Source organism: Otolemur garnettii, unplaced genomic scaffold, assembly GCF_000181295.1.
Source record: "Otolemur garnettii isolate 467f Iridium unplaced genomic scaffold, OtoGar3 scaffold00073, whole genome shotgun sequence".
In the NCBI taxonomy this organism is placed as follows: Eukaryota; Metazoa; Chordata; class Mammalia; order Primates; family Galagidae; genus Otolemur; species Otolemur garnettii.
In genome coordinates, this window is record NW_003852468.1 from 152409 (window position 1) to 175332 (window position 22924).

A 22924-nucleotide genomic window follows, 5' to 3' on the forward strand; every position below is an offset into this window, starting at 1 on the left:
AAAAAAAAAAAAAAAAAAAAACAGACTGAGCAAGAGTGAGACTCTGTCTCCGCTAAGAACAGAAAAATTAGCTGGGTGGTATGGTGAGGGCCTGTGATCCCAGATACTCAGGAAGCTGAGCCAGAGGATCACTTGAGCCCAAGAGTTTGAAGTTGCTGTGAGTTCTGATGCCATGGCACTTGAGCCAGGGAAATAGAGTAAGACTCTCTCAAAAAATAAATAACAAAAGATAGGCTCTTAAAATGGAAATTAAATGAACATGCAAATTATATTAACTTGCAGAAATGATAGCAGAGGCTCCATCCCAGAGGATTAATGGCTAATGGTGGACAAAAATACCCTTTGACTTCCAAGGTTCATGTTGTGTACCCAAATCCCTGTCCATCCCAGCGCTGAGTCTGGACAAGTCACTTACCTGCAAGGCAAGTAGGAAACTAAGTTCCCAGGCTGCCCGCAGAAATTTCTTTCCACCTGAGCACAGTCCAGACTAGTTGAGTACTGTCGGATGGTGGTCAAGCCCAGTGACCACAGGCAAGAAAGCTGTAACATTTATAGCCACTAGTTTCAGGAACATGAGGTCTTAATATGTGCTGTCCCGAGGTAGCCACTGAACAGTGATATTCCATGCGGCATATAAGCGTGTAACTACAAAAGTAACCGGTAAGTCAGAAGATGCTAAATGGTCGGAGAGTCCCCCACCAGAGCTAGCTGTGTTTGCTGCCAGGACTGTCACTGACCACTATAGCGGGGCCAGCTTTCCTCTGGCCGAAGGAAACAAAACAGCACAATGGTCACTCCCATTCGGACCCTGGCTGCAGCTGAGAAGGTGGGCAACTCTGAGTTGCCTTCACTTCAGATCCCGTCCAGCCCAAGGCCTGCTGTTGTCCACAGATTCGGTGGTGGCTTGGAAGGGAAGGGTGGGGAGAATGAAGTGTGAATATAGAGTGACTAGCTTTGACTACTGACTCTTCGCCTGCCTTATCGTGATCTAGAGCTGGATATTGCGAATTTCGTCCCCTAAAGCCTAAAGATTCTCCATCTATTCTGGAGGAAGTTACCTAATTATCACTGTCCTGTAGGAACGGAGATTTGGTAATAATCATGTTCCTTTTCCCTTGTACAGACTAGTCTGGGTTTTGGACTATTACTGCCTTAGACCTCTCTAGGTCCTTTAGCCCTGGTTTCAACCGGATTTTGCGTGCGGGTACGTTGGGGGCACCTGGGGAACTCCGTACTGGCCGCCTGGGCTGAGATCTCCCGGGCGCTTTCTCGCCCCGCCCCCAACCCAGCAGGCTCCGCCCTCAGTCCGGATTATTTAAAGCGGAACATAGAGATGGCTTTGTGCTTAAAGACGTAAAGATCTGGTCAGTGACTGCTCTGACGGAGATACAATCACAGTTGCTCGCAGAGTAGGCCAGAGACGAGAGGTTTCGGTCCTGATTTTCCACTTCAACTCTGCTCTCTTTCTAGTCGTATGTTGTTTGTCCCTCGCGAGTCACCGTTGGGTCGCCCAGGAGGCGTGACGAGGGGCGGGAAGTGGGGCCACAGCGGAGCCGCGCAGCCGGGGCGGCCGCTGTCATGGACGCTTGGGTCCGCTTCAGTGCTCAGAGTCAGGCCCGGGAGCGGCTGTGTAGGTGCGGCCCGAATAGGAACGTGGGGAGGACGGGCGGAGGAAGGTTCTCGTGAGGCGAGGTCAATTCAGGTGGCGGGGGTCAAAAGGGGTCAAGTCGGCTACGGGGGCCGGGATGGAATATGGGGCGCAGATTTGAGCCGGTCATGAGGCGATGATTCTTTTCTGCTCAGGGGAGAGATGGGGAAACTGAGGCACGAGTGGGCCACTGGGGAGGCCGCTCAGGGTCGTCGAGTTTACATTAAGACCAACAGTTTCTTCACTGGGCAGTGGTGGAATGAGGAGTGTCATTCCGCCCCGCATCGCGAACCGGACTCTGTCCCAGGGCTGAGCAGGCTCTCCTAGTTTCTGTGTCCTTTTACCATGTTGTCATCCGGGAACCCCTCTGCCTCCACTCTTTATTTATTCATTTTTTTTTAGAGACAAGAGTCTCACTTTTTCGCTCTCGGTAGAGTGCCGTGGCGTCACCCCTCACAGCAACCTCCATCTCTTGGCTTTGGCGATTCTCTTGCCTCAGCCTCCCGAGTAGCTGGGACTAACAAGCGCCCGCCACAACGCCCAGCTATCTGCCTCCACTCTTGTCTTTTGATCTCGATTCAGCTTCAAGGCCTTGAAATCTCTTAGCTTGCCTATTCTGAGAATAATCTGCCCTTCAGCTTTCCCCTCGCTTATCAGTCACATGTTTCTATGTTGTGCTTGTGACCGACCCTGTGCCTTCACTGGCCCCTTCAGGCCTCATCATTGTCAAATCTTATTTTCTCAGCTTTCAATAGTGTTCTCCACCCACTTATAGGCTCCTTTTTATCCTCAATGCCTTTCCCTTCCCTGGGGCTGGAGGAGAAACGGTGAGATGTGGGCATGAAAACCAGCTAAGGTGTCACACTGAAGGGAGGGGACATCTATCCCTCCCTTTTGGAGGATACTTTTGAGGGGGAGTTTAGGGAGGTCTCTGCCTTACCCTTACCTGTCCTCTCCTCCAGGGCTGCTCAGTATGCTTGCTCTCTTCTCGGCCATGCCCTGCAGAGACATGGGGCCAGTCCTGAGTTACAGAAACAAATTCGACAACTGGAGGGTCATCTAAGCCTTGGAAGAAAGCGTAAGTAACTGTGCCTTTCGTGTCATTCTTTTTTTTTTTTTGAGACAGAGCCTCAAGCTGTCCCCCTGGGTGGAGTGTCCTGGCATTACAGCTCACAGCAACCTCCAACTCCTGGGCTCAAGCGAGTCTCCTGCCTCCACCTCCCAAGTAGCAGGGACCACAGGCGCCCGCCACAACGCCCGGCTATTTTTTGGTTGCAGCCGTCATTGTTGTTTTGGCGGGTCCGGCTGGGGATTCGAACCCGCTACCTTAGGTGTACGTGGCTGGCGCCTTAGCCGGCTGAGCTATAGGCGCCGAGCCTCGTGTCATTCTTTACCACCCCAACCCTTGCTCCATTCCTGGCTAGCCTCTGTTAATCTCTTGTTTCTGTTTTTTACCTTCTCTGCCAATTCTCCCTCTTGTGGCTCTGTGTGCCTCCCATTGATAATAAGAGAGCAGGGGTAAAGAAGCAATGGAAGATTGAAGAGAACAGGCCAAGGCTGAGGAAACTAAACTGGGACAAAAACTAATTAAAATTTGGGCTGGATGTGGTGGCTCATGACTATAATCTTAGCACTTTGGGAGGCCAAGGCAGGTGCACTGCTTGAGCTCAGGAGTTAAAAGACCAGCCTGAGCAAGAGGGAGACCTCATCTCTACTAAAAATAGCTGGGCGTTGTGGTGGGCACTTGTAGTCCCAGACACTCAGGATGCTGAGGCAAGAGGATCGCCTAAGCCCAAGGGATTGAGGTTGCTCTTCAGCATTCTACCCAGGGCAACAGAGTGAGAGAATGTCTCAAAAAAAAAAAAATTAATAATAATAATTAAAATTTAAAGTAAAAAGAAATGAATTGTTTCTGCTCTTTTAAAAAGTTATTACCATTAGTTGCTCAACTTTCATCTTCTTCCTTTCTCTTTTTTTTTGTTTCTTACCTCTGTGCCTCCAAATCCTTCCTTGCTTTTTCTTCTAATCTCCACAAGTTCTACGCTTGGGTAACTCAGCGGATGCCCTTGAGTCAGCCAAAAGAGCTGTGCACCTGTCAGATGTTGTTCTGAGATTCTGCATCACTGTTAGTCACCTCAATCGAGCCTTGTACTTCGCCTGTGACAATGTCCTATGGGCTGGAAAGTCTGGACTGGCTCCCCGTGTGGATCAGGAGAAGTGGGCCCAGCGTTCATTCAGGTTTGATACAATTTTATACTATAAGACCTATAGTAACCTCTATATTGCATAGCTAGCCTTTTTGTGAGAGAAAGGTCTCCCAGGATCATCTCAGAGAATATATGTCTGAACCAATCACTTCAAATCTTCATTTAGTTCAGAAACTATCAGAGAATAATGAATGAGGACAGATAGACAACAGATGCTCTTCCATGATGAACAACTAATATTGGGCAAGAATATGTAGGTCACTATGAAAGTTTTGAGACAGACTGTGTGACGGTCCATTATTTCATTTCCAAGAAACACAGTTAACAGCCTCCTTTTTGATTCACCCATGCAAGTTTCACCGTGCTCAGCTTATGGGTATTATTGGGAGGGCTTCCTTTGTTTCTGTCTGCACAGATTTTACGTTTCTTGGTTTTTATGTATCTCAAAACTTTCATAGTGACCCACATATTCTAGTGATTTAATAGAGATGAGGGGTTATGATTCCCCTCACTACCTGCTCATTCATTTGTTCTAAAAACATATATTAGGTGCTTATTGTGGGCCAGAAGATAGAGCAAAGAGCCAAAAAGATATGGTTCCTGCTCCCAGGAAGCTCCCAGGAAGCTCCCAGTGTAGCTGGGGAAACAGATAGTAAAACAAATAACCACTTAGATATATTTGTGGGAAGGTACATAGTGTTATGAAAGATATAACAAAGGGAGCTAGTAGCTAGTTTAGATTGAAAGATCAGTGAAGAGGTTTGGCACCCGTGGTACAGTGGTTACAGCACCAGCCACATACACCGAGGGTGACGGGTTTGAACCCAGCCCCAGCCAGCTAAACAACAATGACAACTGCAACAGAAAATAGCCGGGTGTTTTGGTGAGCACCTATCGTCCCAGCTACTTGGGAGGTTGGGGCAAGAGAATCGCTTGAGCCCAAGAGTTTGAGGTTGCTGTGAGCTGTAATGCCAGGGCACTCTATCAAGGGTGATATAGTGAGACTCTGTCTCCAAAAAAAAAAAAAAAACCACAAGATAAAAAAGAAAGATCAGTGAAGAACTCTTTGAGAAGTAATATTTTAGTTTAGACCTGAAGTCTGAGAGTAAAGAGTAGCAGAAAAGATCTTTCCAAACAGAGAAAAAAATAGCACATTCTAAGGCTTTAAACCAAGAAAGATTTCAGAGAAACATGAAGAAAGCCAGTGTAATGGACAGTATTGAGTGAAGGATATAAATTTAAGTTGTAGCCAACCAAAAGATGGCTGGGTGTTGTGGCAGGTGCCTGTAGTCCCAGCTACTTGGGAGGCTGAGACAGGAGAGTCACTTGGGCCCAGGAGTTTGAGGTTGCTGTGAGCTGTGATGCCACGGGACTTTACCGGGGGTGACATAATGAGCCTGCTTCAAAAAAAATTTTTCTTTTTAAGTTGTAGTGATAGGCAGGAGCCAGATAATTCATACAGAACCTTGCAGGCAGTGGTAAGAATTTTTTATTTGTTTTGTTTAAATTTTATCCTATGTGCAGTGGGACATTGTTTAAGGCTTCTGAACAAGGACATGACTTGATTCAAATTGTATTTAAAGAGCATCTCTCCAGCCGGGTGCAGTGGCTCATGCCTGTAATCCTAGCACTCGAGGAGGTCAAGGCGGGTGGATTGCTTGAGCTCACCAGTTTGGGACCAGCCTGAGCAAAAAGTGAGACCCGGTCTCTACTAAAAATAGAAAAACTGAGGCAAGAGGATCACTTGATCCTAAGAGTTTGAAGTTGCTATGAGCTATGATGCCATAGCACCTACCCAGGGCAACAGCTTGAGACTCTGTTTCAAAAAAAAGAGCATCTCTCCTACTGCAATGTAGAAAATGGATTGCAATGGGATAAGAGAGGAGATGTTCTAAGAGATAATGTTGGCTTAGACTAAGGAGGTGGCTCACAATGGAGGGAGAGAGAAATAGGACTTAGGAGTAAAATTCTTTGCATATATATATTACCTGTATTTGTTTCCCTATGATTGTTTTTGTTCTTTTTCATTATATTAGCATCTTCCACCTCCACTTCTGCCTTGCTTTTCTCTTCATCTTTCCCAATGATTTACTGAAGGATCTTGGGGTCACCAGATGAGGGGGTTTTGATGTGAGGAATGAAGAGGCTTGACACAAAGTCTGTGTCAGGGGACTGAGTGACTCTAGGAGGAGCCCTCCCAGGCAAACCTTGAGTCTGTATTTATTATCATAAAATGAGAAGAAGTAGAGAAACGCTGCTTGTCCAACATTAGCACTGATTAGGGAGGACATGAAGAAGGTCAGATAGAATGTCTCCACCTTTGTTTTTGTAAAACCGCAGACCTTGAGCACAGCCTCTGCCTCTAGCATCAAGAGACCTTTGGAGTCTAGAAAATCTCTACCATAATTATTAAGCTTGGTATTGCCACACCTCACATATGCATTCTCTCCTGGAGGCCAGTTTTCTGATCTGCATGTACACAACTCACATGCCATTCTCATGATTCTGTAGGTCTCTCAAGCAGGAAGCAAATCTTATGCTAAAGATCAGGGCTTGGGCTGGGCTCAATGCTCACGCCTGTAATCCTAGCACTCTGAGAGACCAAGATGGGTGGATTGCCTGAGCTCATGGGTTTGAGACCAGCCCAAGCAAAAGCGAGACCCATCTCTAAAACTAGCTGAGTATTGTGGTGGGTGCCAGTAGTCCTAGCTACTCAGGAGGCTGAGGCAAGACAATCGCTTGAGCCCAGGAGTTTGAGGTAGCTATGAGCTATGACAGCACAGCACTCTACCAAAAGTGACAAAGTGAGAGACTCTGTCTCAAAAAACAAAAAAAGATCAGCGTTCAATTTTCCCTACAATTTACGACTATGATATGGCTTCTTATATATGAGAGGTGGGAGCAAAGATGTGGTATGGAAAAGCAACTCCCTGGGAGAGTCTATATGAATCTATATACTATACTTATTTCCTTCAAATATTTGTTGAGCTCTTACTATTTGACAAGCACTTGTCTAGACACAGGCATGCAGTGATTAAAGACAAACAAGGGCCCTGTTCCATTAAGTATATTATAATGGGAAGAGATAAAAAGAAATTAACAATAAATAAGAAAAATATCAGATAGTAACAAGTAACATGCAGGAAAATAAAATAGGGTCAGGTGGGGTGGTGTGGTGGCTCATCCCTTAATTCTAGCAATTTGGGAGGCCAAGGCAGGAGGGTAGCTTGAGGCCAGGAGTTCAAGACCAATCTGGGCAACATGCCAAAATTCTGTCTCCACAAAAAATAAAAATATTTAGCTGTGGTGTTACATACCTGTATTCCCAGCTATTAGGGAGCCTGGGCCAAGAGGATTGTTTGAGCCCTTCTGTAACATATTAGTTACAGAAGGTTGGAAGGAGTTCTTTTATTCATTTTTATTGGGGTATAATGGACAAATACATATTTAAGGTGTACAGCTTCATGTTTTACACATATATATATTGTGAAATAACCACCACAATTAAGGTAGTTAACATATCTATCACCTAACAGAGTAACCTTATTTTTTTTAAAGACAGAGTCTCACTTTATCATCCGCGATTGAGTGCTGTGGTGTCACAGCTCACAGCAACCTCCAACTCATGGGCTTAGGCGATTCTCTTGCCTCAGCCTCCCAAGCAGCTGGGACTACAGGGCCTGCCACAACCCCTGGCTATTTTTTGTTGCAGTTTGCCTGTGGTCAGATTTGAGCCCGCCACCCTTGGTATATGGGGCTGGCGCCCTACCCACTGAGCCACGGGCACCACCCTACCTTTTTTTTTTTTTTTTTTTTAATGATGAGAACACTTAAGATCTACCCTCTTAGCAAATTTCAAATATACAACACAGGAGTGTTGGTTATAGAAAAAAATAACCCCACAGTATTGTTAACTATAGTCACTATGCTGTACATTAGATCTCCAGAACTTATTTATTTTGTGTAACTAAAACTTCATACCCTTTCTTTTTTTTTCTGAGACAGAGTCTTTTTTTTTTTTTTTTGAGACAGAGCCTCAAGCTGTCCCCCTGGGTAGAGTGCCGTGGCATTACAGCTCACAGCAACTTCCAACTCCTGGGCTCAAGCGAGTCTCCTGCCTCAGCCTCCCAAGTAGCTGGGACCACAGGCGCCCGCCACAACGCCCGGCTATTTTTTGGTTGCAGCCGTCATTGTTGTTTGGCGGGTCCGGGCTGGGGATTTGAACCCGCCACCTTAGGTGTACGTGGCTGGCGCCTTAGCTGGTTGAGCCACAGGCGCCGAGCCCTGAGACAGAGTCTTACTCGGTAAACTCTGTTTAAACTCTTGGGCTCAAGTGATTCTCTTGCTTCAGCCTCCCAAGTAGCTGGGACTATAGGTGACTGCCACAATGCCTGGCTATTTTTTGCTACAGTTGTCATTGTTGGTTAGCTAGCCTGGGCCAAGTTCGAACCCGCCAACTTCAGGTATGTGGCTGGAGCCGTACCCACTGTGCTATGAGTGCTGAGCCTGAAACTTCATACACTTTGACTAATATTTTATCATCTCCCCCATCCCCCAGTCCCTGGAAACTGCCATTCTATTCTGTGCTTCTATGAATTACACTATTTTAGATTCTGTGTATAAGTGAGATTATATAATATTTGTCTTTCTGTATCTGGCTTATTGCACTTAGCATCATGTCCTCAAGGGAGGACATTTCCAATAAGGCGTAGGAGTGATGGCACTTACTTCTGGTTTTCTTTCTTTCTTTTTTTTTTTTGTAGAGACAGAGTCTCACTTTATCACCCTCAGTAGAATGCCGTGGCATCACACAGCTCACAACAACCTCCAACTCCTGAGCTTAGGCGATTCTCTTGCTTTAGCCTCCCGAGTAGCTGGGACTACAGGCGCCTAGCTATTTTTTTAATTGCAGTTTGGCCAGGGCCGGGTTTGAACCCGCTATGCTCAGTATATGGGGCCGGCGCCCTACCCACTGAGCCACAGGCATTGCCCTTACTTCTGGTTTTCTAATGTGTAATCCCTTTGCAGTATGGAAAAAGAAAATGTTAGAATGTTATGTTGGATATGTTCAGTAGGTGTACTTACACTACCGACCCTTGTGTTGTGTGTATTTCAGGTACTATCTGTTCTCCCTCATCATGAATTTGAGCCGTGATGCTTATGAGATTCGCCTACTGATGGAACAGGAGTCTTCAGCTTGTAGCCGGCGACTGAAGAGTTCTGGAGGAGGAATCCCAGGAGGAATTGAAACTGGGGAACTTGGGGGACCAGGGACACCAGGAGGAGGTCTACCCCAACTGGCTGTGAAGCTTCGGCTCCGAGTCCTACTCCTGGCTCGAGTCCTTCGCGGTCATCCCCCACTTCTGCTGGATGTGGTCAGAAATGCCTGTGATCTCTTCATTCCACTGGACAAACTAGGTCTCTGGCACTGTGGCCCTGGGATTGTGGGGCTTTGTGGCCTCGTGTCCTCCATCCTGTCTATTCTCACCCTAATATATCCCTGGCTACGACTGAAACCCTGACATTCTGGCACAAGAAAAGGAGTGGACCTGAATTGACGAGATGGAATCTTGGATTGTCCTCCATGTACCAGCTTTGTTCTAATTCTACTCCTTGGTTAAAGCTACATTTTAGAGATTTAGAGATAGAGGAAGAAGCTTTAGAAATGATGAGGGAAGATAGGTGACTCATGAGGTCAGCAGGATGATTATAATATCCAGATATATCTGAGCGTTTGTTCTTTTCTTTTTTCATTGTCTGTGTCTCTCTTGACTTTTTACTTTGCATCTCTTAAGTATATTTTAAGAGTCTATGTCTATGTGTCTCTCTTATTTACATTCTGAGTCTCCATCTAGGAATTTAATCAGCAGAATTACTTTTTGGTGGGAAGGTGTGAGGTTTTGTCTGTAAGTTTCTAACTGGCTTCTTTTTTCTCTCAGAGGTGGCCTGTGGCAGATTTTTCCTTTTTCAGACTCCTAATCATTATTTTTAGACTTTATGTCCCAGTGGACTCTTCCCTGTGTCTCTGTACCACAGGTGGTTTGACCTTCCTCTTCCTCCCTCATGTCTACCTCACCAGCCTCCCTCGTGATTTGGCCCTTACTCTTCCCTATCCCCACCCCTTCAGATTTCTGCTTATATTTTATTTCAGAGCTTTGTTCCTTAGTCTGTTTTTATCCCTTCTTTGCCTATCCAGAATGATGCTATGTCTAGCATCTTGCTGTAAATACTGTACAGTGATTCCATGTAAATAGCTGTGGCTCATGCTCACAACGGAGAGCAAGTCTTTCAGGTCTGCAAATTAAAGATCACTTTGCTCATTGACATTTGGTCTGGTCTCTCAGTTTTTGATCATTGAAGCTCCCATTCCTGTCACTGTGCTTTGGGGTTTCTCATGGGCTTGACAATAATCATCACCTACATGTTTTTATAGAGCACCTACAGAGTACAGGAAAAAATACTAGGTAGCAGACACATAAAAAGCTAAACAGTACCACAGTGCCAACTTTAAGAAATTTATACCTGGTTGAAGAGTTAGAGTGTCCAAGAAGTGGTCTAATGGTAAAGTAATTATACCAGTGCCACAAAACACAGCATACCAGTTCATAGATACAGTCCCTCTAAAAACTATAATGCCAAAACGCAGCACAGGCTGAGACCACAAACAGAACTAGGTAGAGTGGGGCTGGTAACGCTTGGTTTATCCAATTTGTCTTCACATTTTGGAACCCATCTGCTGAATGTGTGAGGAAAATGATACCACTGCTATCAGTGCTTTCATTTTCTTTATCTCAGGTTGAGATAAATAGGGTTAGAAAGTAAAAAGAGGCTAGGCACCCGTAGCACAGTGGTTACGGCCCCAGCCACATACACTGACGCTGGCAAATTGGAACCCGGCCCAGGCCAGCTAAGTAACAATGGCAACTGCAGTAAAAAATAGTCCAATGAGGCAGCACCTGTAGCTCAAAGGAGTAGGGTGCCAGCCCCATATACCACAGGTGGTGGGTTCAAACCCAGCCCTAGCCAAAAAAAAAAAAAAAATAACCGGATGTTGTGGCAGGCACCTGCGGTCCCAGCTACTTGGGAGGCTGAGGCAAGAGAATCGCTTAAGCCCAAGAGTTTGAGGTTGTCGTGAGTTGTGATGCTACAGCACTCAACCAAGGGCAACATCATGGACTCTGTCTCAAAAAAAAAAAAAAAAAGAAAAAGAAAATCTATCACTATTGACTGGCAACAAAAAAAAGGTAGAAAAAAAGAAATAGAAATAATCAAAAAATGTGTTCTCCTTGAATATCAAGATGAGGCCTCCAGGGGGCAGCACCAAGGCAGAGAAGTAGGCTACATAAGTTGCTCAGTTCTCCTTCCCTTGGTCTGGGGCTCCCTACAGTTCCCCACCAGCACTCCTCCCATTCCTTCCAACTTTATTTTTAGCTGCAGTGGGAGGGGGAAGGATGGGAGGGAAAGTAAAGAAAACAGAAAAGGAGAGGGACAGACAGAAGACTTCTCATACAAGACAGAGGACGACCAGGCATGAAGCGCTCCCTTATCTTTCACCTGTTCTTGCCTCTGATGTTCCTGACAGGTGAGGGAGGTTGGTTTCTGGTGGGAATGGAAGGTCTACGAATTGCTTGGAATCAGGACTCCTAGGGTTAAAATTCTTTGGGAGTCAGTGTAGGAAGTTAACACTGATTCTACATTTTGTGTATGTGTGTGTGTACATGCGTGGACATTCTTATGTCCCAGCATGACTGCTCTAATATCAAGACTGGCAGGGGCTAAAGCTGCTTGGGACTAAGATTTGTATCTAATTACATAAAACCTTTGTCCTAAGCTCTGTAGGAGTGAGGAGACAGAAAAGAAACATGATGTAGCTGTCCACGTGGCTAGTCTCATTCCTATTACCTTCCTCCCTACTTCTTCCTACCCTTGGTGGTCCTTGGGGCCTGAGTATAACTGACTATGTGGTCAGAACTCTAGGTTTATCTAACCAATGAATTACAATTCCTGGTCATACAATCCTGCCAATTTCCTGAATGCAAAAAGGCTCACAAGACACTTTCTTAAAATGAGCATGATTTGGGATAGAGCTATAGACATTGATAGTGGTGGTGGTAGGGGAGCCTAAAAGGGGGTTGCTTGGAATCCGTAAGGAGCAGGACACAGTTGGGAGAAGAACCATGGGAGGGACAAGAGGCCTGGAATTTTTCTTTGCCAGTGCCCTGTAATCTTTGTTTCCTAAAATACCAGCTGATTTTAAAGGGATTGGGGTTAGAAGAGAAGAGTCAGCCAGGACATGATTGGGGGTCTTTAGAGTGTCCTGAAGGTTGAGGAAACCATGGAGGTAGGTGGGGAGCAGTTGAGAAGGTAGATGAGTTAAAAAAGAGGCAAGTTGTGGGAAACTGGAGAGAGGGGACCCTTGGCAAGGCTGGATGGCAAACTATGTGTGTGGGCAGGCTAGTGGCTCCACCCAGTTAATTACCACTGAGGTTTCCAGGGCTAAAGTCAACCAGGGACCTAAACATTGGAGAAAGACAGTGAAAGTGTAAAAATGACATTGGAAGTCAAGAAGAGATAGAGAAAGAGAGGCCCAGACACAGCGCTCCTTCACCTCCTTTCATTGCCCCTGTGATCCTGCGTCTTGGGGGAAGTTTGGAAGGAATGACCATTCTGGGGCTGCAGAAAGGCTTTCTCTTTCTTTTTACCCTCACAGCTTAAGAAGGAGAATGTGTAGGAGGAATGATGTGGAAAAGAGTAACTTGAGCTTTCTAGACATGTCTGTGAATGAGATTTCAGGGGTGGGAGGAGAAATACAGTTGCACATCAGCCTGGCAGAGGGCCACAGGTTACGCATCTAGACACAAACACAGGAAGGGAATCATCCTTGCTTAGGGCTCTGAGTACATGACATTGACAGAGGCCAGGAGACCTTATGAGTGAAAAAGCAGGCAGACAGACTGAGAGGAAGACATTCCCTCATGGCTTCTCTTCTGCTGGGCCTCTCTAGTCTTTCATTGACTACTTCATGTGGACCTTATGATCTTGGCCACACAGGTCTCTGCTCCCCCTTTAACCTGGACGTGCATCACCCACGCCTGTTCTCAGGCCCATCAGAGGCTGAATTTGGATACAGTGTCTTACAACATATTGGGGATGGACAGCGATGGTGAGAAGGAAACTAGAGGCCCATGGGATTGGGACGGTGATAGTGCTGATAAAGTGTGATAGTGCTGACAAGACAGATGGACTCAAGCCAATCTGAACTTATGAAAGTGACTGGGGCTCTAAATTTAACCACCTCTGTGCCCTTTCCCTCTCGCCTATGTCAAGGGTCGTGTTCACCCTATGCTTATATTCACATCCTCCTCCCAGGATGCTGGTGGGCGCCCCCTGGGATGGGCCTTCAGGTGACCGGAGGGGGGACGTTTATCGCTGCCCTGTAGGGGGCCCCTACAATGCCCCATGTGCCAAGGGCCACTTGGGTAAGAAGATGCCTGACACTTCTCCTAACACCTGACTTGATTCCCTAGTAGCCTTAACCCCTAGACTTCAGGTTCTTTAACCCCATAACCCATATATTCCCTGTCCCCAATTTGATACTGATCCCTTCTCATTCTCTTCCAAAATCACCCTGAACTTAAAAGCATCCTCTCTGTGACCCCATGATCTCATTCTCTTCTATCTCCCCTCCAAACAGGTGACTATCAACTGGGAAATTCATCTCAGCCTGCTGTGAATATGCACCTGGGGATGTCCCTGTTAGAGACAGATGGTGATGGGGGATTCCTGGTGAGCTAAGGAAAGGGTGGTGGCAAGGCCTCTGAAGGTCCATAGCAGGAAAACGGAGTAGTGTGGGAAGGGAAACTAGTTTATGTGGAGGAGTCCAAGAGTCCAAAATCCTAGAAAACAAGATAGAGAATCTCAGGAAGTGGTCTTAATGCCTCCCTCCTTCAACTGGTATCATGTTCTGTGGGTGCCCTCCCAAGCCTGGGAGTAACTATTTTCTCCACCCGTTCGCAGGCCTGTGCCCCTCTCTGGTCTCGTGCTTGTGGCAGCTCGGTCTTCAGTTCTGGGATATGTGCCCGTGTGGATGCTTCATTCCGGCCCCAGGGAAGCCTGGCACCCACTGCCCAACGTGAGCCAGAGGAAGGGCCTGAGGAGTTAATGCTCAGAAGAGGGTGCTTGGTGGGGAAAAATTGGGACAAAAGGGCATATGGCAGGAGCCCTGCGTCATGCCTATCCTCATTGCTACCTAATATGCCCATAAAAGCCTCATATTTCCTAACACATTAGAATTCAGACTCTTTACCAGGACATCAAGACACCATGATCTGATCTAACCAACTTCAGAAACTCAACTCATCCCTTCACACACCCTGGGCCTTGGCCATAGTATGCACCTCACCATTCTCCTGTGTGTCATCTATTTTCCTACCTTCATCTCCCTTTGTTTCACATATTCTCTAACCAAATTCCTTTCCTTATATTCTCCTCTACTCAAACTTTTTTTTTTTTTTGAGACAGGGTTTTACTCTGTTGCCCCCCATAGAGCGCTGTGGCTTCACAGCTCACAGCAACCTCAAACACTTGGGCTCAAGTGATTCTCTTGTCTTAGCCTCCTGAGTAGCTGTGACTAAAGGCACCCTCCACAACACCCAGCTATTTTTAGAGATGGGGTCTTGCTCTTGCTCAGGCTGGTCTAGAACTCCTGAGTTCAGGTGATCCACCTATCTTGGCCTCTCAAAGTGCTAGGATTACTGGCATGAGCCACCACACCCGGCCTCCTCAAACATCTTTACTGCTCAATATCTTCTTAGCTGCTGCCTCTTTTGATTCCCCACTATGAGAGCAAGCATTCTCTTTCATTCTCCTATAGCACAGTACTGTTTTCTTCTTTTTCTTTTTTTCTTTTGAGACAGAGTATTACTCTGTCACCCTGCGTAGAATGCCATGGTGTCATAGTTCACAGCAACCAAACTGTTGGGCTTAGATGATCCTTTTGTCTCAGCCTCCTGAGTTGCTGAGACTACAGATGCGCACCACTACACCTGACTAATTTTTCTATTTTTAGTACAGAAAGGGTCTGCTTCTTGCTCAGGCTGATCTCGAACTCCTGAGCTCAAGGGATCCTCCTGCCTCAGCCTCTCAGAGGGCTAGGATTACAGGCATTGAACCACCATGCCCAGCCAAAAGTGTTGTTTTCTATATAGCATTCAATTCATTCTTTTTTTCCAGTAATTGTATACCTATAGCTGTCTCCTCTTTTACTCATTTCCATACTTACCCAGAGCCTGGGACGGTATCCTTCTTACATGCAAAAAGTACCTCATGAGTGTTTGTATTGACTGTGCCCTCCCAGCCCAGATCCTGCTTCTCTGTTCCCCATCACCCTTCCCTCCTCCTAGGCTGTCCCACATATATGGATGTTGTCATTGTTTTGGATGGCTCCAACAGCATCTACCCCTGGTCCGAAGTTCAGACCTTCCTACGAAGACTGGTAGGGAGACTTTTTATTGACCCGGAGCAGATACAGGTAAGAGAAAGCAATGTGGATGGGCTCAGAGGGGGAGAGACAGGAAAGAGGAAAGAAATGTAGACAGCATTTTCAGTAGTATTCTGGTGTTCATCTTCCCTCTCTCACACACTTTCTTCTCTCTCCTGTCCCCCATCCCACATATGTATGTTCCACCTGAATACACACTTAATTCCCAGGTGGGACTGGTACAGTATGGAGAGAGCCCTGTACATGAGTGGTCCCTGGGAGATTTCCGAACCAAGGAAGAAGTAGTGAGAGCAGCAAGAAACCTCAGTCGGAGGGAAGGACGGGAGACAAAGACAGCCGAAGCAATAATGATGGCCTGGTGAGGCACTGGGAAAGGGGATGTGGGGGGCCAGAGGGATGAGAGCTGAGAAGGGTCAGCGGATGGTGTGGAGTGCAGTATGAGCATCTGGAGATGTTTTGCGTGCTTATCTTTATATGTGCATTAATGCCCCAGGGAAGAAAGTGAGGTCAGCTGTCCTTGTACTCCCTCTCATTGTGTTTCTACAATATCTAGAACATGGATCTGTGCCTCTCCATGTCTCTGTTTTATCTTTGCAGACAGAACTCTCTCTCCCCATCCCTCCCCTCCAACATTGATCCTGGCCCCGTCATTCTCCACCACTCATGTCCTAGCCCACTTTCCAAACCTCATTCAAAGCCCATATTTAACTCCCCTGACCTGACCATTCTCCTCTGTTCTACATTTCCTTAATATTTATGCCCCAAATATAATGTTTGTTGAATGAATCTATGAATGAATGAATTTTGTATCATTTGTATTGATTATCTGATCTGTTACTCTGTATGTTCTATGACATTCAAACATCTGAGCTCTTGCTCTGTGCCGGTCTTCATGTTTGACACTGGGGAAATGGCCTTAAAAGGCAAGATGACCAACCTTAGTGAAGTGCTGATAGCATTAAATCCTGCATGTGATATGTGATATGTGTGTCTGCATACATCTGATCACACCTCACTTCTTTCTCTCTCAGCACAGAAGGGTTCAGTCAGTCTCATGGGGGCCGACCCGAGGCTGCCAAGCTACTGGTGGTTGTTACTGATGGAGAATCCCACGATGGAGAGGAGCTTCCTGCAGCACTGAAGGCCTGTGAGGCTGGAAAAGTGACACGCTATGGGATTGCAGTGAGAATCAACTCTTATCTGGGACGATGGTCAGGGGGTGGTGATTTGGAAGCTGCCCAAGGACTAAAAATTTTAGGAAAACAGGGGCATTAAATACTTCCCTTCAATACTTCACTTTGAATTGGCTGTATTCTGTACCAGCTCTAACACCCCACTTCACCAGCTAATAGACCCCATCTTGATCTCCTGACCTCAGGTCCTTGGTCACTACCTTCGGCGGCAGAGAGACCCCAGCTCTTTTCTGCGGGAAATTAGAGCTATCGCCAGTGATCCAGATGAGCGATTCTTCTTCAATGTCACAGATGAGGCTGCGCTGACTGATATTGTGGATGCACTAGGAGACCGAATTTTTGGTCTTGAGGGTAATGATTACTTGGAAGAAGAAATGGAGGACATGGTGTGGAGAGTTCTGGAGTATAGATGGGGTTCTGGACTGAGTTCAGTGGGTCAAAAGAGGGACTGTCTTCCCCTGATATTGCCTTGATATATTTCTCATGCCCAAGGGTCCCATGGAGAAAATGAAAGCTCTTTTGGGCTGGAAATGTCTCAGATTGGTTTCTCCACTCACCAGCTAAAGGTTAGACAGACACTGATCCCCTCCATGACACCTCCCAACCTCCGACCTCTTCATGACTCCTTCCAACCTTTGACTCAAACAGCTTCAACCCCAGGGCCCTTCCAGATCCTTCCTTTAACCAACCTCCCTGCTAACTTTCCCATGCTTTTCCAACTGACCCCAGTGTACTGTTGTCAGTGGTCCTCTCCTTGAGAGATTTTTCTCTTTGTTCCCTGCTGTCATCTCAGGAATCCCATCTGGTTCTGCTCCACAGGATGGGATTCTGTTTGGGATGGTAGGGGCTTATGACTGGGGAGGCTCAGTGCTATGGCTTGAAGGGGGACACCGCCTTTTCCCCCCACGAACGGCCCTGGAAGAGGAGTTTCCCCCTGCTTTGCAGAACCATGCAGCCTACTTGGGTGAGTAGCAGAAAGTTGCAGAGGACTTGGGGGGTAGAGGGAGGAAATGCCTCCTTAGTGGGGGGATATGAGCTACTCCCTAGTTTCTTCTTACTGATCTCTTGCTACTTCCCTTGGAACTGCCTTCTGCACCTTTAGGGAAGCCCTGCTCTGACTCTGCCCTTCTTTCCCTTTCCCTCTGGTGTCTTCATGTTTCTAGGTTACTCTGTCTCCTCTATGCTTTTGCGGGGTGGACACCGCCTCTTTCTCTCAGGAGCTCCTCGGTTTAGACATCGAGGAAAAGTCATTGCCTTCCAGCTTAAGAAAGATGGGGCTGTGAGGGTCATCCAGAGCCTCCAGGGGGAACAGGTAGGGCATCCAAGGGAGGGTGGGACTCTTGGATCCCCGGAGACTTCCACGCTGTGGGGGAGCAGTGTGAAGGGGCAAGAGAGAGGCCTGAAAAGTCTGTGCTGCATTCTCCTTGGCAGAGTCTGTCAGGGATGTAAGGACCAGACTGGCAGGCTGGTGAGTGCTTCCCACTGAGACCGCTTGTCTACAATCACTTCCCTTTTCTCTGGGGTCATCACCACCCACCACTCCCCAGATTGGCTCATACTTTGGCAGTGAACTCTGCCCGTTGGATACGGATAGGGATGGAACAACTGATGTCTTACTTGTGGCTGCCCCCATGTTCCTGGGACCCCAGAACAAGGAGACAGGACGTGTTTATGTGTATCTGGTAGGCCAGGTGAGATGTGCTGGGAACCCCTAGGACTTGGAGGGGGGCAGAGGGAGGAAAAAAGGAAAGGCACATCCATTTGAAGTCTTGCTGAGAGGGAGTGGCTTCCTGAATAGCATCTTCTATCTTCTTTTCACCACCTACTAGCAGTCCTTGCTGATGCTTCAAGGAACCCTTCAGCCAGAACCCCCCCAGGATGCTCGGTTTGGCTTTGCCATGGGTGCTCTTCCTGATCTGAACCAAGATGGTTTTGCGGATGTGGCGGTGGGGGCGCCCCTGGAAGATGGGCACCAGGGAGCACTGTACTTATATCATGGCACCCAGAGTGGAATCAGGCCTCATCCTGCCCAGGTCAGGAGTGCCCAAATAAAGCAGGGTCATGGTGGTAGGAAGAGGAGGAGCCCATTGCTTATCAATAGTCCCCTTGGCTTGAGATCCAAACTGAACAAGCACTTTTACCAGTAGGCAAAAAAGTAAGGCAGTAGGGCTAGGATATAGGTTGCTGAATTAGGAACTTCTAAACACAGGCACGTTTCTCTTATGCCCATGCCTGATGGGAAGATTAGAAAGAGGCAGGCAGAAGGCCTGAGAAGCCAGCTGTGTGAGTCCCTGCCTCAGTTTCCTCTCTGTTCCTCTTAGCGGATTGCTGCTGTCTCCATGCCTCAGGCCCTCAGCTATTTTGGCCGAAGTGTGGATGGCCGGCTAGATCTGGATGGAGATGACCTGGTAGATGTGGCTGTGGGTGCCCAGGGGGCAGCCATCCTGCTCAGGTGAGGTATCCCAGCTCAGGTAACAGTGGGCAGCATAGCTTAGCTGTCAGGAGGAAGGGACTTAAAGTCATAGTCTTACACTTTTTATTTATTTATTTATTTATTTGGTCAACTTACTTAGTGCTTCCTTCATAGTTTATAAAATGGCAATCATAATATTATAGGATTATTGTGAAGATTAAATGAGAAAATCCATGTAGAGATTTTAACCCAATGCCCAGCATATGGTATAGTAAGTGTATATTGAATTGAATCTATTATCTCACTTCTGCCAGAGAGTGCAGGGGAGAGTTCACACCTGAATCCAAGCCCTCATTTGTTTGACAACATGGAGACAGACATGGTCATTGGGTGTCGGGTGAAGAGCTTCCCTCTATTGCTAGAATTTCTTTCCCACCCTGTTCCCAGCTCCCGGCCCATTGTCCGCCTGACCCCATCACTGGATGTGACCCCACCAGACATCAGTGTGGTTCAGAAGGACTGCAGAAGGCGGGGCCAGGAGGCAGTCTGCCTAACTGCAGCCCTTTGCTTCCAAGTGACTTCCCGCACTCCTGGTCGCTGGGATCGTCGGTTCTGTGAGTGACTAGAGTGCAGCCTGGCATTTCTCAACTCCCCTGCCTTGGTCTCTGGACTCCTCTCCACCCTCACTCTTGCCTCCTTCAGACATTCGGTTTGCAGCATCACTGGATGAGTGGACGGCTGGGGCGCGTGCAGCGTTTGATGGGTCTGGCCAGAGGCTGTCTCCTCGGAGGCGCCGGCTCAGTGTGGGAAATGTCACTTGTGAGGAGCTGCACTTCCATGTGCTGGTGAGGAGGGGTGGGAACTGCTCTGCATCAGGGCCTGAGAGTGAGGCTGGGTCCAAGGAGGAATCTCAGCTGGATCAGCAGGAAAGCTGCAGCTGGGAAAGTGCAGTGATTCAGACTTTGGAGTCAGGCTGTTCTGGGTCTGAATTCTCACTCTACCACTTACTACCTGTAAACCCTAGCTAGTCACTTTACCACTAAACCTCAGTTTCTTGGTCTGCAATTATTGTTGGTGATAACAATAACTATACCACAGGAGTTGTTTTAGAATTGAGTTTTAAAGTATTGATAAAACCTTAAGACAGTGCCCAGCACACAGAAATGGTCACTACAAATTACATTCTGCCAGGGGCCTGGGTTGTACTCCTAACTCTGGCTTCTCATGATCCTTAACTCTGATTTCTCTCAGGATACATCAGATTACCTCCGGCCAGTGGCCTTGACTGTGACCTTCACCTTGGACAATACCACAAAGCCAGGGCCTGTGCTGGAAGAGGGCTCACTCACCTCTATACGAACGTTGGTCAGCAGTGCCAAGCTCTTCCCTGCCTCTGGGTCTCTCAAACTGCCCTCTCAGTGAATTCAAGAGAAAAGGGAGGAGGGAGATATGAGATCACAGTGAAAGCTGATCTGGGCCCCTCTAACCAAAATATACACATTCTTCTTTTTTCACTTTCCTCCAATACCATTCCTTTCTCCTTACCCTTCTCTCAGCCCTCAGCCCCTTCTCTCTCTTTCAGGTTCCCTTCTCCAAGGATTGTGGCCCTGACAATGAATGTGTCACAGACCTGGTGCTTCAAGCTAATATGGACATTAGAGGCTCCAGGTTGGATGGACATGCACTGGGCAAATCAGGGTGACCTGGGACAAACTGGAAGGGACTTGAAGGGAGCTAGGGGGTTGTTTCTTACCCATGATAACACAAGTAAAACTTTTGTTACTTTTTTGAAAATGGGAAGAGGTGGGAATCTCTTTTGGATTTCAATGGCATCTAGGGTAAAAAGGAACAGATGAGGGTGGGTCATCTTCTGTCTCCCACCTCTTCCCATTTTCAAAAAAAAAGCCCCTGGTCTTTCCCTCATCCACCACCCTTATCCACCATTCCCAGGAAGGCACCCTTCATGGCTCAAGGTGGCCGGCAGAAAGTGCTGGTATCTGCAACTCTGGAGAACAGGAAAGAAAATGCCTACAACACTAGCCTGAATCTCAGCTTCTCTAGAAACCTCCACCTGGCCAGTCTCACTCCTCAGGTGCCCTTGGAGGAAGGGGTGAGGGATGGGGAGGAAGACTTGGGTATTGGCTTCATCTGTAAGGTGCTCTGAAGAAAGGCTCAGGGTTTAGAGGCTGACAGCCGTGGCACCCCCAGCTCCAGCATCTTCCTTCATTATTCTGCCCTCAGAGAGACAGCCCAGTAAAGATGGAATGCACAGCCCCTTCTGCTCATGCTCGGCTCTGCCGTGTGGGTCATCCTGTCTTTCAGACTGGAGCCAAGGTAAGTTGGGATCCAGGGTGAAGAGAGGGCTCTGGGAGAGCAGGGGCTGGGATCGGAGGGTCCTGGGAGTTCCGGGAAAGAGGCATAGGGGCTTCTGTGCTCTGTCGTTGTTCCTTCGGGAAGAATCTACATGTGCTGGTGAGCCCTTTGTCCCATGCCCCTCCCCCAGGTGACCATTCTGCTAGAATTTGAGTTTAGCTGCTCCTCCCTCCTGAGCCAGATCTTTGTGAAACTAACTGCTACCAGGTAAGAACAAAGGGACTGTCCTCTCAGACTTTTCCTGTGGATTCTTGACTAGAGGGGTGGGGAGGAAAAGCACTGAATTCTTTATTGTCAGAGATGGGTGCCTGGGAATGGGTTAGATGTGATTTTCTCCCCTCTTTCCCTATAGTAGTAGCCTGGAGAGAAATAGGACCCTTCAAGATAACATAGCCCAGACCTCAGCCTACATCCGATATGAGCCTCATCTCCTGTTCTCCAGGTATGGCTTCAGACTTACACCTTTCATGTTTCTTCCCTTTCCTTCTGTGTGTTTCAGTGTCCCTGGAAACCCAAACCCTTGGGGCTCCTCAATCTTTTTGCTTTCAGCCGTATTCATGTTGAACTTTCTTATTCAAGCATCTTACTTTTCTAAGTATAGGGTTGTGGTGAGCCCTGGGCGTTGGAGCTGGGATGAGGGTTTATGAAATGTGACCATAAAGTTTGTTTCAGGTCTATGTCATGTTCCGTTTCTATCCTCCCCATACCCCATCTCTTTATCCATGTGCTGGTCCTGCCTTCCCTGGACCCGTGTTTTGTGCTATGTCTGTTATGGCTGTGACCACATGTTTCCTAACTTGGTGTTCACACAGTGAGTCCACCCTGCACCGCTATGAAGTTCACCCGTATGGGACTCTCCCGGTGGGTCCTGGCCCTGAATTCAAAACCACCATTAGGGTAAGAAGTCAGAGGGGTCATGGCACAAGGAAAGCAGGAACAACAGCTGTGTGGGATGTGTGGGAAAAGGATGAGAAGAATCTCTTTTGGATTTCAATGGCATCTAGGGTAAAAAGGAACAGATGAGGGTGGGTCATCTTCTGTCTCCCACCTCTTCCCATTTTCAATCCTCCTCTCAGGTTCAGAACCTTGGATGCTACATGGTCAGTGGCCTCACTATCTCAGCCCTCCTTCCAGCTGTGGCCCATGGGGGCAATTACTTCCTATCACTGTCTCAAGTCATCACCAGCAATGTGAGTCTGGCTTAGGAGGGCATGGAATCCTGCCATCTTGAATTAGTGGGCTTACTGAAGCTGGTCACCATACTAGTTCCCTATTTGTTGGGCCACTGCTATCAGGGCTCCTCCATCTGGAGGACTTTTTTAAATACATATGGCTTATTTGGGAAGAAAGAAAGAGATAATAGGCCAGGTACAGTGGCTTACACCTGTAATCCCAACACTCTGGGAGGCTAAGGTGGGTGGATTGCCTGAGCTCACGAGTTCGAGACCAGCTGGAGCTAGAGTGAGACCTCGTCTCTAAAAAAAAATAGCAGGGCATTGTAGTGAGCACCTGTAGTCCCAGCTACTTGGGAGGCTGAGGCAAGAGAATTGCTTAAGCCCAAGAGTTTGAGGTTGTAGTGATGCCATGACA

At 47.4% G+C, this 22924-nt stretch overlaps 2 protein-coding genes and 1 pseudogene across 5 annotated transcripts in view; 2 read left to right on the forward strand and 1 right to left on the reverse strand.

Moving 5' to 3' along the window:
- Positions 1-1580, reverse strand: part of LOC100963950 — an 8380-nt pseudogene extending 6800 nt beyond the window's left edge.
- On the forward strand, positions 1419-10179 carry PEX11B (peroxisomal biogenesis factor 11 beta). 2 transcript variants are annotated; one of them, XM_003793780.3, is made up of 4 exons: positions 1419-1634; positions 2611-2726; positions 3685-3886; positions 8972-10179. In XM_003793780.3, the coding sequence occupies exons 1-4, from the start codon at positions 1579-1581 to the stop codon at positions 9375-9377; spliced, it is 780 nt and encodes a 259-aa protein (XP_003793828.1). In that variant the 5' UTR covers positions 1419-1578; the 3' UTR covers positions 9378-10179. The 2 variants fall into 2 exon arrangements, with proteins under 2 accessions (XP_003793828.1, XP_023371287.1); XM_023515519.1 differs by having other exon boundaries at positions 1548-1630.
- Positions 10180-11216: 1037 nt separating this feature from the next.
- ITGA10 (integrin subunit alpha 10) overlaps positions 11217-22924 on the forward strand; it is a 16502-nt gene continuing 4794 nt past the window's right edge. Inside the window, exons 1-25 of one of the 3 annotated variants that reach the window (XM_003793777.1) lie at positions 11217-11437; positions 12907-13018; positions 13225-13334; positions 13550-13641; positions 13873-13987; positions 15258-15385; positions 15565-15713; positions 16387-16537; positions 16734-16899; positions 17041-17114; positions 17368-17512; positions 17712-17860; positions 18096-18239; positions 18378-18581; positions 18870-19000; positions 19409-19575; positions 19664-19806; positions 20213-20326; positions 20544-20629; positions 20912-21053; positions 21203-21295; positions 21465-21541; positions 21687-21776; positions 22147-22231; positions 22411-22524. In XM_003793777.1, coding sequence (XP_003793825.1) covers positions 11386-11437; positions 12907-13018; positions 13225-13334; positions 13550-13641; positions 13873-13987; positions 15258-15385; positions 15565-15713; positions 16387-16537; positions 16734-16899; positions 17041-17114; positions 17368-17512; positions 17712-17860; positions 18096-18239; positions 18378-18581; positions 18870-19000; positions 19409-19575; positions 19664-19806; positions 20213-20326; positions 20544-20629; positions 20912-21053; positions 21203-21295; positions 21465-21541; positions 21687-21776; positions 22147-22231; positions 22411-22524 — 3033 coding nt within the window. In that variant the 5' untranslated portion in view covers positions 11217-11385. The remainder of the gene's footprint in view (positions 11438-12906; positions 13019-13224; positions 13335-13549; positions 13642-13872; positions 13988-15257; positions 15386-15564; positions 15714-16386; positions 16538-16733; positions 16900-17040; positions 17115-17367; positions 17513-17711; positions 17861-18095; positions 18240-18377; positions 18582-18869; positions 19001-19408; positions 19576-19663; positions 19807-20212; positions 20327-20543; positions 20630-20911; positions 21054-21202; positions 21296-21464; positions 21542-21686; positions 21777-22146; positions 22232-22410; positions 22525-22924) is intronic. The other 2 variants (XM_012807657.1, XM_012807656.1) reach the window with 2 other exon arrangements.